The sequence below is a fragment of the Echinops telfairi genome, unplaced genomic scaffold (assembly GCF_000313985.2).
Source record: "Echinops telfairi isolate 266 unplaced genomic scaffold, ASM31398v2 ScPeMD7_4;HRSCAF=17, whole genome shotgun sequence".
Classification (NCBI taxonomy): Eukaryota; Metazoa; Chordata; class Mammalia; order Afrosoricida; family Tenrecidae; genus Echinops; species Echinops telfairi.
Window position 1 is genome coordinate 39,193,897 of NW_022103900.1, and position 16,891 is coordinate 39,210,787.

General features: G+C 39.7%; 2 protein-coding genes across 3 annotated transcripts in view; one reads left to right on the forward strand and one right to left on the reverse strand.

Moving 5' to 3' along the window:
* The window catches only part of FAM210A (family with sequence similarity 210 member A), a 57,426-nt gene extending 45,830 nt beyond the window's left edge, over window positions 1-11,596 (reverse strand). Inside the window, exon 1 of the mRNA XM_004703845.2 lies at window positions 11,441-11,596. The gene's annotated coding sequence lies outside the window, so the exon portion shown is untranslated. The remainder of the gene's footprint in view (window positions 1-11,440) is intronic.
* A 159-nt stretch (window positions 11,597-11,755) lies between these two features.
* The window catches only part of RNMT (RNA guanine-7 methyltransferase), a 52,530-nt gene continuing 47,394 nt past the window's right edge, over window positions 11,756-16,891 (forward strand). The window contains exons 1-3 of one of the 2 annotated variants that reach the window (XM_004703846.2): window positions 11,756-11,794; window positions 14,434-14,892; window positions 15,638-15,773. In XM_004703846.2, coding sequence (XP_004703903.1) covers window positions 14,476-14,892; window positions 15,638-15,773 — 553 coding nt within the window. In that variant the 5' untranslated portion in view covers window positions 11,756-11,794; window positions 14,434-14,475. Of the gene's footprint in view, window positions 11,795-12,514; window positions 12,555-14,433; window positions 14,893-15,637; window positions 15,774-16,891 lie in introns of those variants that run through there. The other variant, XM_045298923.1, reaches the window with a different exon arrangement.

Below are 16,891 nucleotides of genomic sequence, written 5' to 3' on the forward strand. Positions count from 1 at the left end.
AAATCATTTTATTAGGGGCTCTTACAACTCTTATCACAATCCATACATACATCAATTGTGTAAAGCACATTTGTAAATTCATTGCCCAGAAATATGTGCTTTCTGATGGTCTTAGGCGACCCCTGTGAAAAGGTCGTTCCATCCCCCCAGAGGGGTCATGACCCACAGGTTGAGAACTGCTGCTATAGGGCAAGGTAGAATTGCCCCTGTGAGTTGCTGAAACTGTAACTCTTAATGGGAGTAGAAAGTTCCATCTTTCTCTTAAGAAAATAATATCCATCAATATGCTGCTTACAAGAAGAATATCTTGGATACAACGAGAAATTGGATAAAAAAATGAATGGATGGAAAAAATAAACATCAAACTAATGGCAACCAAACCCCTGCTCAAAACCAACAGGAGTGACAATATTAATTTCCAGTAAACGATATTTCATGGCAAAAACCCATCATGAACACAAAAAAAGTCACTACAAAATGATAAAAGGAGCAAGAGAACTAGGAAACAAAACCCTAACAAACATAGATTTACCCAAAGTAAGGATCCTCAAAACATGTTAATCAAACTATTATAAAACTAAAGAGAGAAATAAGACAATTCAACAATAGCAGGAGATTCCAATAAACGATTCTCAAGGAAGGAGAAATCACCTGGGAATACACTCATTAAAGATAAAGAACTAAACACAATGAAGCAATCTGACGTCCTAGACATATACAGAGCAGTGCACACAACAGCAACACAGTGCAGGAGGGGAACCTCAAAAAGAAAAACGCTCTGCTGGGCGGAGCTTCCATAGCACCCATTTTTCTCGCAAGGCAAACATCAAGCAATACCCTCTTGGGTGTGGCGCCTGGAAGGTTCTCTCTGGTCACAGTGAATTTTTTTTGTGAAAGCAGTTTTGATCGAACCTCTTTTTTTTTTAAGTGGGTGTAGTCTCATAGGTATTTTATTTTTAAACACTTAAAAAAAATTTTTTTATTAGGGACTCATACAACTCTTATCACAATCCATACATACATCAATTGTGTAAAGCACATTTGTACAGTCATTGCCCTCATCATTCTCAAAACATTTGCTCTCCACCTAATCCCCTGGCATCAGCTCCTCATTTTCCCTCCCTCTCGGCTCCCCCCTCCCTCATGAATCCTTGATAATTTATAAATTATTATTGTGTCATATCTTGCCCTGTCCGACGTCTCCCCTCACCCACTCCTCTGTTGTCCGTCCCCCAGGGAGGAGGCCACATGTAGATCCTTGTAATCGTTTCCCCCTTTCCAACCCACTCTCCCTCTATTCTCCCAGTATCGCCACTCACACCACTGGTCCTGAAGGGATCATACCCCCTGGATTCCCTGTATTTCCAGTTCCTATCTGTACCAGTGTACCTCCTCTGGTCTAGCCAGACTTGCAAGGTCGGATTATGATCATGATAGTGGTGGAGAATGAAACATTTAGAAACTAGAGGAAAGTTGTACATGATCGAACTTTTTTTGTGATGGCTGATTTAAGAGAACAGCATGTAGCTGTGAAATTTTGTTTCCTGCTCAGGAAAAATGCCACAGAAACTGTTGTGATATTGAATACAACTTACAAGGGCAGTGCTTTGGAAAAAACTCAAGTGTATGAGTAGTTTTGTTTCAGAAAAGGTGAAATGTTGATCGATGACAAAATTCACAAACTTCCTTCTACAACTTCCCAAATGAACAAAAATGATGATAAAATTCGTGTACTTGTGCTGGAATACTGAGGATGGAACACTAAAGAGATGGGGAAATTACTTGGACTCTCTTTGGAGCTCGATTCAGTGAATTTTAATCAAAGATTTGGGAATGAACGGGTAGCAGCAAATTTTGTGCCTTGTGTTCTGACCGGGAAAAAGAGCACCAAGTGGAAACATGACGTGCTTTCAAAGAACAGCTCTGAAGTGACCCAGACTTTTTCCCCAAGGTCATTACTGGTGACAAGACAGGGTGCTATTCTTAGGACCGGAAAGCAAACATCAGTCAAGTCAGGGGAAGATGCCATCATCACCTCACTCAAAAAAAGCTCAAGTGAAATAAAAAACCAAGGTGATGCTCATTTGTTTTTTGATCTGAGGGGGATAGTGCATTTGAAGTTCCTTCCACCAAGGCAGACTGTTCATCAAGCTTTCTAATTAGAGGTTCTGAAAAGACTGGCGTTAACAGTGTGTGCCAAAAAAGGCTCGATTTCTGGCAGACAGGGACTGGTTTTGCCACCAAGACAATGCACTGCTCACACAGCACTCCAGTTTTTGACAAAAAACAGCATGCCTCTCTCTTGCCCTCTCGCACGACCTCCCTCTGTGCGACTTCGTTTTGTTTCTGTGAATGAAGAGGGATATGAAAGGACAGCTAAATAAATAAATAAATTGAGGGGGGGGGGCGGCACAGCACTTTGAAGACACAGCAGAGGTGAAGGGGGAAAAAAAAAAAAAAATCGAGGGGATCGCTGTCAGCCATCCTAACAGACGAGTTTGAAAATGTTTCCCAGAATGGAATCACAGATTTGACAAATGTATTAAGTGTAAGAGTACTTTGAAAGGTGATAAGCTTGTTTTGTAAAAAAATTTAAATACATAGCTTTGAAAAGAAAATTCCTGTTTTTTGGGGATACCCCATTGTATATTCATTTCTAGTGTTATACACAAAGCAAGTCCTCAAATTAATTTTAAAATATTGAGATTGTACATTTTCTCAATCCACAATGCTATATAATTAAAAACTAACAAGAGAAAGAGCAAGGATAATAAAGCAAATACATGGAAGCTGAACAATATACCGTTTAATAATACTGGATAATTGATGAAATAAGCAATGAAATAATGAAATAAAACATTCCTCGAAACAAATGAGAACTAAAACACAACAAAGCAAAAGCAGTACTGAGAGTGCAATTTTAGCAATGAATTCACACACGAAAAAAGCGAAAAGCAAAATCAACCCCTTACTCTAGCATCGTCAATAATTAAAACAAGGGTCAAGATAAACCCTTAAGTGTGCCAGAAAAAAAAAAATCATAAAAATTAGCCCTATAGCTCAAGTGGAAAGCGGGTGCCATAAGAATGATGAAGTCAACATATGTACTAAAATGCTGGACACAGATGACGTATTTACAGATTGTGATGAATTGTATGAGCCCCTAATAAAATGATTATTTAATTTAAAAAATTAGTCCTATAACGCCGAGCGCGACATTTTCGTAACATTTAATTAAATGTATATATTAATATATATATTGATAACTATGAAAGTAAAGAATAAAAACAAAATTTTTTTCCTGAAATTAAAAATTCAGGGGTTATATGATTAAAGTAGAAATAAATTGATATGAAAGCAGAGCAATAGATAAAGTCAACAAAACTCAAGAAGTTGGTTCTTTGAAAGTTTTGACAATGTTGATAAGCGATTAGCAAACAAAGGAAAATGAAGAGAAGATAAAATATCAAGAATGAGGAATTAAAGTCACTTCACAAATTAAGAAACATAACAACATATCACTACAAAAGACTGTACTCTACCACAGTTGAAAGACTAGCAGAACAAATTTCTAGAAATACTGTATGTAATCAAATCAACAGATTGAGAAAACCCCAGTAATCCTATAATGAAAGAATAGAACAAGTCATTAAAAAACTTCCAACAACGAAAAGTCTGGGGCCAGATGGCTTTAAGAGGAAATTCTACTAAACTTGCAGAAAAGAATGGACATCAATTCTACACAAACTATTCCAGAGTACAGCTGTGGACAGCAAATCCCTCAGCTCATTTTAGGAAATAAGCTTAACTCTGAAAGGAAAACTAGGCAAAGACTCTACCAAAATGGAAAACCACAGGCCAATACCCCTCGAAAACACTTTAAAAAGGAAATCAAACTCACTGCCTTTGAGCCAATTACAACTCATACCCACCCTAAAGGACAGGGTAGAACTGCCTGGATGGGTCTCAAAGACCTAAATGTAAAACCCAGAGCCATAAATACAGTCTACGAGAAAACAGGGACAAAGTTAAGGACGCTATTGCAGTGCACAGACACACTATCAAATATAACAAAGGAAACACACATGGATGACAAATAGATGATTGGGACATACTGAAAATAAGATACATCAAATAAATTACAAGATGCATCAAAGACTTCATCAAAAGAATAAAGAGAACACAGAGTGGGGAACAATTTTTTGATGACCCAATCAATAGTTAAGGGACTAATGTGTAACATCTATAGAGAACTGCAATACCTCAACAAGAAAATAAGGAAAAATCTAATTAAAAAGTGAGAAAGGGATATGAGCAGATAGTTCACCAAAGATGAAATGCAATGGCAAACATGAAGAAATGCTCAAGATCACTAGCCATCAAGGAGATGTAAATGTAAACACTGAGATACTATCTTTCACTGACTTTGGCAGCCAAGTTCAATAAAACAGAGAACAACTGCTGGAGGCACCATGGAGAGACTGGAACCCTTGCATACTGCTGCAGGGACTGTAAATATGCACAACCTTAAACAACTAGGAATAGAAACTCCAAACTCCTGTCCTGGGCATATATCCTGAAGAAATGAAGTCTTAACACGAACAGACATACATACACCCATGTACATTGCAGCACTGTTCACTATAGTAAGAAGACAGAATCACAAAAGGATGAATATTATGAGACCACTGTTATTAGGGTGGGAAATATATATCTGGATGTATCTATATTAATATATGTATGCTCTCTCTATAAATGTGTATATATATACAGACACCAAGATATTCTCATACTTTGGGGTGGGGGGATGGAGTACAAGGGAGGGAAAGTAAAGCAACAGGCTTGACTGTTGAAGGGTATTAATTTGGGAGTAATAGAAGACAGTAGTCTACAAGGAAAAAATAAATCAAGAAGCAAGCAAAGGGCAAACTATTGGGAAGTTGATTCCAAGTTTAATTGTTGTATACAAAGTTGATGATCTGAAAAGTAAACCTTCTCCAATTAAAAAAAAAAAGTTAAAAGGCAAACCCCCAAAAAAAAGAATAAAAAAAAAAAAACGTTTGAAGGAAAATAAGAAAAACATGTAGCAAAATGATCTACTATGTAACTAATCATGGGAAAGTTGCTTATTAATTTGTTTCATTGTGCATTGTGCATGAAGTCCATTGCTCATTAATTTGTTTCATTGTGCATAAGCCAGGGCCCCACTCAAAGATAGTTAACTACAATAGCAACAGTATTATAATCATTCTCTTGCATTAACTCCCTTCCTGTTCTCGGCCTTCATCATAGTAAATCTGGCTAAACTCTAACTCTGCCAAGTGCGACTTGACATTTTAAACCCGTACAAGGGTCTGATAAGAACCTAAGTGATGCGTACAGTCAATGTACTGACTTGTCTAGTCATACACCCATTATGCTGATTACTGCACATTTTATCTCTTCTAAGAGACACAGCACTTCATTTTCATTAAGTGGTACTTTGATTCCTTTTCAACTGATGAAAAAAAGATGCAATCAAAATTCCTACAAGTCTTTACCAACGATTCACTCATACCCCATGCTCTCTGCTTTCCTTCTTATCATTAATTCTACACCAGACCCAACAAATATGTACAAGTGAAATGGATCCCTCCACTTTTCTCCTACTCAAGAGATATAGTAACAGTACAAGTAAAACCCCTTTCAACTCTCACAAATCCTCTCCTTTTCAGGTACATAGAACCCAACAAATATTTTAAACTCCTCAGCTTTCACATTTATGTTTCTAGCCTGCAAGATGATCCTCTACTCCAGTGGTGCAGCTAAGTTTTAGTTTTACTTAAAGTGAAATATTTTTGAGAGGAGGTAGCGCATACTTGAAAGCATGTAAAATATTATTAATAAACCTCTCTTCTAGTTTATATGAACTCACGAAAATAATTTTCGGTTGTATCTAGACATAAAATTTCAGTCACAAGACATACACAGCACTCGGATGCTTTCAGCTATTATAGTAGCAGTTTGCAGGTGTTATAAGCTAAAAATGAAAGGGTTGTTGCATTGTAAGTACTGTGCTGTACATGACATACTGTTTTATCATTTGTGCTATACAACTCAATGGGGAAAATTAAAGCAAGATCACCGACCCAAAGACAACATACATGGCAAGCAAGCAAAACCAGAATGTACTATTCCAGGGGTCCTCAAACTTTTTAAGCAGGAGGCCAGTTTACGGTCCCTCAGACCCACTGGATGGCCGGATTATAGTTTTAAAAAAATTATGAACAAATTCCTATGCACACTGCACATATCTTATTTTGAAGTAAAAACACAAACGGGGCAAAAACACCCAGCGGGCTGGATAAATGTGCTTGGCAGGTTGCATGTGGCCCGTGGGCTGTAGTTTGAGGACCCCTGATTTACACACTCAGAAACTCAAATTCATTGCCTTTTAGTCAATAACAGCTAATAGAGACTATATAGAACAGAGTGTAATTGCCCTTGTGGGTTTCCTACTGTAACTCTTTAAGAGAGTAGGAAAGCCTCCTTTTTCTCCCTGAAAGCAACTGGTTATTTTGAACTGCTGACTTCGCTAGTAGTGGGCCAATGCATAATCCACCATGCTACTGGAGATCCTTATGACCACCTTGGGTAGTGTAGTGTTTACATGTTGGGCTGCTAACCACAAAGTCAGCAGTTCAAAACTACCAGCCAGCTCTGTGGGAGAAAGATAAGGCTTTCTACTTCCATAGAGTTAGTCTCAGACTCACAGGGGCAGTTAGTTTATGCTGTCCTTTAGAGTTGCTATGAATCAGAATTGACAAAAGCTGAGTTTTGAGTCACTTTTATAAGGAGGGAAAGTTCAAACTATTTGATATTTGATATTCCCAAAGCTCAGTTTTGTCAATCACATCTTATTTTCAAGTCTTGTTTCAAAATAGGATCTTCCACTCTACAACAGTTACCACACTTAGTACAACAGTCAATAGAGCACCAAAAACAATCTTAAAAAATAATTAATAATAAATTCTATATAACCTAAAAAGCTAGTAAGCAGGAGGGTGGGGTGGGGAATAAACATCCTGGGGCAATTCAAGGTATCTGGGAAAGAACTTAGAAAAATGATGATCCTGTCTGGTGGAGCTCTTATTCCAGCAGATACAATATCCACCTGGTCCCCTATTTTCTTGGAACATGATAATCTAAGTATGAAGAAGTACTAAAACATGTTCTGAAAAGCCACTCGGCAATCAATGGCCAGTTCCAGGGAAGCTGGAAAACTCCACTGAGAAACACCCGAAGAATAAAGAGTAAACAAAGAGTTCATCTGGTAAACCAAAGTAAAACTTACTAATTCAAGGACCCTATAATTAGAGAACTATCTCCCACCTTGCATACACATTGGGAAAGGAACGACCATGAAAACTTGGTTACTTATTATTATTAATGATAAGAAGGAAAGCAGAGAGCATGGGGTATGAGTGAATACCAAGGAGAACACCACGACACTTTCGGCCTCACTAAATAAGGGAAAGTGAGGTTTGGACCTCAAACTTAAAAGAAGTTGCCCCATTCTCCTACAACAATCATAAATATTCCTCCCCTTAGTATCATGTATATTATAAATATCTTGGCATTTTACCACTAGCTTGTCTCACATCCATGGAAACGGACCCATTCCTCCTTTGGAATGTACTTTCTCTTTGAAATAAAGGCTTGGTTGAGCGAGACCTGTGCCTGTGTAGTACTTGTCTACCACAGTTGTTGAGACACTGACTGGGATGCCTCAGAAGGAGTGCGGGATGCCAGGGGACGCCCAGAGAAGGTAACACGCTGGCATCCCCGGGCACAAGATTAGCACACAGCTTGGTCTCTGACCCCAGGCTGAATGGGTCACTTAATTAGCTCCACTTAATTCTCGCTATAAAAAAACCCTATAAAACTACCTCATTAGATTATTTGACACACAGAAGACACTAAAGCAATTATGCAGGCACCACTGAGTGAAAATAACAACACTGGATACTAGCTTTAGACATGCTTATCTGGCCCATTTATTGCCTTCATTACTACTACTTTGTCCTCGTTTCTCCATTAAATTTAATTTCCAGGTAACTTTTATAAAAAGTGAAAACTTGCTATCTATAGCCCATGAAAACTATCAGTTAACCTGGGAGTCACTTGAACACAGAGGGAAAACAATTTTTTTCAAGTAGAAATTAGACTAATTTTCCCTAAAATTAAGTAACTTTACCACTGTAATTAGCAAATAAAGGCTATATAAACCCCTAGTTTTAAAGATTGGATATGGAAATAGCACATCCAATCTCCAGGACCTATAGTTTTGAAATTGTTCATGAAGTTGTCAACCTCGTTCACTGAATTAAAAAAAAAAAGAAAAAAAAAGGGCAGCCATGTAAAATCCATTTGTTAAAAACAGATCTTACTCTTGGTCCAAAGATTTAGTCAACGTGAGAAGGATTAGTGTCCAAAATTTAGAAGTGCCTCCATCAGAAATACCACAGCCTGCAGAATACATTACACTTCAATGTAATAAAAACAAAAATCCTCACAACTGAACTGAGAGACATCATGATAAATGAAGAAAATTTTCAATCTGTCAAGGATTTCATTCAGCACTCATGGAAACAGCAACTAAGGAATAAAACACTGTATAGCACTGGGTAAATCTGCAAAAAACCAAAAAAATGTATGGTCATCAAGTTGCTTCTGACATAGTGGGTTTCCAAGGCTGTAAATCTTTATGAGAAGAGTTTCATCTTTTTCTGAGGAGCAGCTGATGGGTTTGAACCTTTGACCTTCTTCAGTGACCAAACTAAAGTGTTAAAAAGTAAGATCTATTTAAAGTCACTTAAGAACTAAGGTGTGTGAGGGGGAGGCAGGGAAAGGACGTGGTATGCCAACAAAATCAGGGACAAGGGAGCAAGTGATCTAAAAATCAATGGCGAGGATGGGGTTTGATCAAGGGCAAAGTAGCCGAGAGGAATTACCAAAACACGAATGAAGGCTGAACATGATAGTGGGGCAAGAAGTAAGTAAAAGGAAATAGAGAAAAGAACCAGGAAGCAAAGGACAATTATAGAAGTCTAAATAAAGGCATGTACATATGTAAATACACTTATATATGACAATCTGGAAACAGATCCATGTACACCTATTTATTTGTTAAGAAGCAAGGCAGGAGACAGACATTGGGCCTCCACTCAGGTACTCCCTCCATGCAAGAACACTTTGTTCTAATACCTGGTGTACTGTGATGCTCACCTTCCCGACAAGATGGCTGAAGACAAAATGAGTGCATAAACAAGTGTGGTGAAGAAAGCTAATGGTGCTCAGCTATCAAAAGATATAATATCTGGGGTCTTAAAGGTTTGAAGATATAAAAGTGACCATCTAGCTGAGAAGCAACAAAGCCCACATGGAAGCAGCACACTAGCCTGTGAGGTGTTGACAGGATCAGGTATCAGGCATCAAAGATCCAAAACAAAAAATCATATCCCCTTACAGAAGGGCCACAAGAAAGAGATGAGCCAGTCAGGGTGCACACAACTGAAAAAACACACAACTTTCCTCTATTTCTTTAATGCTCCCCCACACACACACACTGTCATGACCCCCAATTCTACTTTACAAACCTGGCTAGATCAGAGCATGTATACTGGTACAGCCAAGAGCTTGCAACACAGGGAATTTATGACAAATATCTCAGACCCAATAATGAGAGTAGTGATACCAGGAGGGAAGGTGGGGGGAAAAAAGGGGAACCTATCACAATGATGGACATATAACACCCCCCCCCCACACACACACACCTACACCAGGGGGAGGGACAACAGAAAAGTCCGTCAAGGGAGGCATGAAAAAAATAATTTATAAATCATCAAGGGATGGTGAGGGAGGGAAGAGGGGGGCGTGTAAGAATTAAGGTGTGTCTGCTGCAAGCCATGGAATCTTTCAATTGCCTCAAATGCTCGGGGAGCTGGATCATGAAGGAAGCCCACAGAACTCATACATTTGAACTATGTTCAAATAACTTCCAAGACTAATACCTGTGGGCAGCCAGAAAAATAAATTTATCTGGGAGAAAGTCAGAATGCTTCTTAGAAGCAAGGATGGTGCTCACCCGCTTGGATACATTCAAATAGTCTGAACTTTCCATCTTTATAAAAGTGACTCGAAACCAACCTTTTCTCTGGAAAAGGACCTCATGCTTAGTAGAGGGGTCAGTAAATTAGAGAAAGACCTTCAAGAAATGGATTGGCAGACACAGTGGCTGTGACAATGGTCTCGAGCATAGTATTTGTGAGGATGGTAGAGGATCAGGTAGTGTTTTGTTGCATGCAGGATCACTGAGTCACAGCCAATTCTATGGCACCACATGGGAAAGCACATCCTGCAGCTACTCATTAATATAACTATCACATGCAGGGCGACCTGGTGGCACAGTGGTTAACCCCTTAGCTGCCAGAACAGTTCACAAGATTCCCTGAGGAAAGATGGCAGTCTGCCACCATAGTTTCAATGCTTTGGACACCCCAAGGGTCAGTTTTCCTCTTTTCTATATGTTACCATTGAGTGGACACCGGCTCATAGTGACTATAGGACAGAGCAGAATGGTCGCTGTGGGTTTCCAAGACTCTTTCCAGAAATAGAAAGTGTCATCTTTCTCCCACTACCCACACCCACCGGGGCTCCTACACGCTATAGGCTTGCTAATTGTTCAGAAAGGGTAGGGGAACATCTTTTAAAGTGGCTTACAGGTATCAGTTTTGATTAAAAATAATTCCCGATGCACTGCCTTAAAGTGGGAAGGTCCTGATACACAGCACTAATATGCACACACACCATCAATCTGCCTGAATTCACAGGGAAAGTTTTGACCTTAATCTTGGGTTTCAAGTCCTTAACTATAACGGTTTGAGTTTTAATAGAGAAGATGACTGTCTCTCTCTAGTGGAGATCTGAGAGTTGGACAAAGATGTATTGTCTTTCCCAAACCAAACAAGCAACCCAGAAAATTATGCTCTTCGGAGCTTCAGAAGAAACTCCTTTCTCCTGAGTCCATCATGACAACAGCCTCCCTGGAACGAGGGCTTCCCAAATACGGTGGCAGAGCACGATCTGCCAGTCCTGACGGAGAAATAAGTTGTCGCTCTTTTCAAATCAACTCCGAGGGCCTGAACTGCCAGGCTCTTCCTCAGGGGTAGGAGAGGAAGAGCAGAGGGCGAAAGGTTACGGAGCAGGAGGGTGGCAAGACTGCCAGGCCCACTGCAGCCACCCGAGAAAAGGGCGGTTGACCTTCTCCGCTCACACGTGAGGGCTAACACGTGCGGTCGCGGAAGCTCGCCCGGCAGTTGCTCGAATCGCGCTTCTCCTCCCCGCCCTCGCGCGGTGGCGGGCTCCCTCCCCACCAACCACTGCCCCGGGCCCAAGCTACCTCTATGGGCGGTGGCGCAGCCACGCAGGCTGAGAGACAATTTCTCGGGTGCCACAGTGGTGTCGCTTTACAGAGCGGGCCTCGCCCCTTCCAGTACAGGACCCTGCTATTTGGGTCAGGTGTCTAGCCCGTGCAAGCCTTGAGCAGTAGCAGTCCACTAAACTAGTTCCTAGCCCCGCCCTCACAGCGAGCGCAAGGCACGCCGGGTCTCGTAGTCCGGCGCGGAAGTATGGCGAACTTCCGCTCTCTTCCCAGAACGGCAGCACGTGACTGGCCGTTCGCCGGAAGTGACATCACAACGCAACCGCGCGAAGGCCACCGTTTCCGCAAACAGAATCGTGGATTCCGGTTCTGGTGAGTGTGGGGGCTGGGACTACAGCCCTTTGCTTTCTCTTTGTGTTTTGCTTTTCCGCTGCCGTAGCGGTGATGGGACTTTCGCCTCCTGGCTTAGACTCGCCTCGCGGTAGCCCTGTACCTTACTACGTACCTGTCTCGGGGGCGTTATTGTGTCCGCAGCCCGAAGCAAAATGGGTACCGCTAGTCGAGGCCAACAGGCGCAGTCCTCAAGTCTGAGGAAGTACCCAGGCCGCGGCCCCCTCCCATTTTAGATCGCAGAGACTAGAGATCATTAAGCTGGTTCTAGCTGGTTCGAAAAGCTTGTTTCTTTTGCGCAGGGGGTTAAGTAAAGTGCTAGACCGCGCAAATGATGGAAGGGCGTGCATTTTCCTGAAAAATTACCTTTATTGCATGCGTTTAAGAAGCTGACGCAGGCCTACTTGAGCTTTAACTTGGTGGCCTTGGACTACTCAGACATTCACTGTAAAACTGAAATGAAAGACAGACGTGGTTTACCTCGAAAGTGTGACTGGAAACCTGATCCAGTTTAAATTCCCTCAGATTGAGTGACAGCTATTTCTCTCGTTTGGAGATGATTCATTCTACCATGATGCAAAACATTCCTGTTGCTTTTCCACGGCTTTTTGGAAGGCCGTATCATTTTTTAAAAAATTGGTTATCTTTTTGTGATGTCACATCTGTGGAAATAGAGTTGTTTGTAGTTACAAAAAGGAGCCCCAATAGCAGAGTGGTTAGGCGTTGCGCTTCTATCAGCAAGGTCAGTAGTTTGAAACCACCAACCACCTGGTGGGAGAAAGATGGGAGTTTTCTGCTTTCAAAGAGCTATCGTGTCAGATATTCACAGGGGCCAGGGCCAGTTCTCCCCGGCCCTATAGGGTTATTCTGAGTCAGCTCTGACTAAAAAGCAGGCAGTGAGTTTGGTTTGGTTTTGTAAATACGAAGGAACCCTGGAGGTGTTGTGGGTTAGGCCTAGGAGCTATATAAATATAATTCAGGCTTAAATTTCTGCTAATTTTAGGTTATAAATACAAGTACAACTAAAGAAGATAGATTTCCCCAATTAACAGCACCACCAGGGCTCCTTAGATATATCTGATGACTTTATTTTAATTAAGCAACCCTGGTGGCGCAGCGGTTTTAAGCCCTCAGCTGCTAACTAAAAGAACAGCGTTTGGAACACACCAGCTTCTGCAAAACCAGCTTCAGTCTACTTTTTCTTAGAGGGTCTGCTATGATTTACAGTTGATTGGATGTCAGTGGGCTTGGGTTTGATTATTTGAATTTAAAGCCTATTATTAGGAAATAAACAGAGGTATAAACAGAGAAGATAGGGCTTTGGAATTGGATGAATACTTGTTCTAGATGACTATTTCAAGTAGTTCTGTGGAATTTGGGGGAGCGTGTTTTTTGTTTTCTACCTATTTTGGCACCTGGATATTTTCCTCCCTCATTAGTAACTGCCACTGAGATGATTAAAAAAACTCACAGTGATCCCATATAGGTCAGAGTAGGACAGTGCTTCATAGAGTTGTCAAGATTGTAACATTTTGCCATAAGCAGCTCGCCTGTCTTCTTAGTTACCACTGGGTGGGTTTAAACTCCCATTCTTTCAGCCTGTGTTTTAACACCATCATTTGCCCTATCTGCTTTCCTTTGAAACCTTCCACCCACTCAGGGACTAGTGATTTCTTCTTCCTTGTTGTTCCCTTAAACAAGTTTGAGTAAATTTGTTGAATAAATGGAGCACTATAACAATTCCAGTCCAATTGTTATTTCTCTCTCCTTCCCATTTTGCAAGGAGTCCTTGTCAAAGGCTCTGCTGGAGAAAGATGTGGCAGTCTCAGTATAGATTACAACCCTATGGGGCAGTCCTGCTCTTTTTGTTCCCAAACAGGGCTATAGAATAATTTAGGGATCAGAATAGAAATAGAAATAATACTTGTATGTTCCTAAGTTATTTGCCAGTTTTAATGCCAAGAGTGACGTTCATGAGTAAGATTATAGATATATTTGACTATCAGGGCTATCATACTACTTATAAACCAAACTCACTGCCATACACTCACTCCTGACCCATAGAGGCTCCATAAGACAGGATGCAACTGCTCTTGTGCTTTTCTGAGACTGTAATGCTACAGCAGCGGTTCTCAACCTGTGGGTCGCGACCCCTTTGGAGGTGGAATGATCGTTTCACAGGGGTCGCCCGATACATAACCATAGCAAAATTACAGTTATGAAGTAGCAATGAGAATAATTTTTTGATTGGGGTCACCACAACATGAGGAACTATTAAAGGGTTGCAGCATTAGGAAGGTTGAGAACCACTGCTCTGCAGGAATAGAGAGCATCAACTTTCTCTGTCAGAATAGCTGGTGGTTTCTAACTGCTGATCTTGCAGTTAGTATAACCTACTATGCCACCATTGTTCAGAAACTCACTTATATTATGCATGCATTATATATATATATTACATAATTGTATGTGATGTTTATATTGCATAATTTTAAAAATGTTCTTGCTGCTGTGTGACTAATAAAAATTCATATTTGATCAATGAAATTAAATGACTTAGCCAAATTTTAAAAAAAATCTCAGTCTTATTGTTTAAAAACAATATCAAATTTTAATCATTCCAGTGTTGCTTTGTGAAATTTTACCATCGGTCCCAATAATCAAAAATGGAAAATTCTGGAAAAACTGATGAATGTGAGAGAATCTCTTTTGAAGAGACAAAAGCATCAGAAAATTCTGAAATAGAGTCTTCATATGGTATTAATGAAAACACAATAGCTTCTGAGGTTGGGCCTTTAGAAAAAGCTCCTACCTTGGAGCAAGTAGGCACCTCAAAAAATAGAAAACTGGAACTTGAAGATGGTTTTATAAAGGAAGGTTCCAATTGTGGGAAAGATATTTCATGCAACAAAAGAAAACTTGATGCTGAAATTGATCCAGAGGACAAAGGTTTTGAAAATGATGGCATTTCAAAGAAGAGGAAAATAGAAGCTGATGACGTTCCAACAAATGTATCTTCCATTGGAGCTGGCGTTCAGCAGAAGAGAAAAATAGAACTTGAAGATGTTTCTGAAAAACAGAAAGTATGTTGAATCTGTTTTATTTTATTCTTAATGTAGTATGTCAAGTTTAAATAAGGAATACTATTTTTTAACATAACCTTAATAATATAAGAATGCTTTTAATAGGCTATTGTCTTGGGGCAAAGTGGGCTTTTAAACCTTTACAATTATTCATATTTAGGTGAAACTTCCTTTACTGGTCAGTTAATTTTGTTATTTCAGAATGCTTGTTTGACTAGAACGTGGATCCCCAAACTTCAGGGGGGAAAAGACTACATAGGACACTAGGGAGAACAGGTAGAAAACTGTTGTATTAATCATAAATAATAATTTTTAAATGTTGCCATTGGGCATAGCCTTGAATTCTCATTTCTTTACATGTATTATTATGTCATTTAATTCTCACAACAATTTTAAATAGAAATTTAGCTATGATTACACTTTATTCCTTTGTAGGTACTCCATCTATTGTTGTTTATAGAATAAATTAGAACTCTGGAAGAGTATTGGGTTTATTAAAAATTGACACTAAAATTATCTCAATAATAGGGCAAGATGAAACTATTAAACCCAAAGATGTTTTTAAAACTAGAAAACATAGAGAAGCAAATTTTGTTCTTAATTGTCAGGATTTCTGTGGTTAGTGGCATTGCTTAGTGAGGTTTACCAATTTCTAGAGAGTTTTAGCTGTATATGGGCCAGGTCCACTTTTAGGTTTATCTTTACTATGTTTTGATCCTTCATTTTGTTCCATTCTTATTTTCAGAGCTTAGAAGAAGGGCATAGCTCAACGGTGGCTGCTCATTACAATGAACGTCAGGAAGTTTGTTTGGAGAAGCGTAGCCAAAGCCGTATTTTTTACCTCAGAAACTTTAATAATTGGATGAAAAGTGTTCTCATTGGTATGATTTTTTAAAAAAATTTTAGCTAATTTCTCATTTTTCCCTCCCCAAATGGTTGACTATACCAAGCTCCTAGGCCTTTAATCTGTCTTAATTTAATAAAGTTGGAGAAATCCTTTTAGTGTTTACTTTTGTTTGAATATATAAGATATTAATAAGTAATTAATATGCATACTTAGAATAACTGCTTTTTAGCATCAACTAAACAAAACCCATTGCCATTGAATTGAATAGAACTGCCTTAAAGGGTTTCAAAGGTTGTGAATCTTTACTGGAAACAATACCACATCTTTCTTCCATGTGGTAGCCAGTGAGTTTGACCCACCAAATTCATTTAGCAGCAGGGCACGTTAACTATTGTATCTCTGTAATTCCATTTAGCTCTAATAGGTTTGGAGCAATGGGAGTCCATAGGTGGTACAGTTAGTTTGCCTGAAAAGGAGGAGAGGTTCAGTTCCAGTTCATCCAGAGGCTGAAAGTCTACTTTTGAGAAATTAACCGTTCAAAACCCAGTGACAATCAGTTTTCAAAGATGAGCTGTAGTTGACTAAAAAGCAACTGGTTTTTACTGGTTTTACTAGTTTGGGTCATATGATTTCAAAATGGTTAAAGTGAGAATTGGGCACACTATTTTGAATACATTGTAATAATTTTCTATCCCACTTTTGTTCATAATCTTTTTGTGTGTGTTTATCTTTTTGCTTTTTAAATCATTTTATTGGGGGCTCATACAACTCTTACCACATCCATGCATCAATTGTGTAAAGCATGTTTGCGCATTCGTTGCCCTCATCATTCTCAAAACATTTGCTCTCCACCCAAGCCCCTGGCATCAGCTTCTCACTTTTCCCCCTCCCTCCCCGCTAACCATTAACCCTTAATAATTTGTAAATTATTATTTTGCCATATCTTACATTGTTTGACATCTCCCTTCACTCACTTTTCTGTTGTCCATCCCCCAGGGAGGAGGTTATATGTAGATCCTTATAATTAGTTTCCCCTTTCCATCCTACCTTCCTGGTATCGCCATTCTCACCACTGGTCCTGAAGGGATCATCCGCCCTGGATTCCCTGTGTTTCTGGTTCCTATCTGTACTAGTGTACACCCTCTGGTCTAG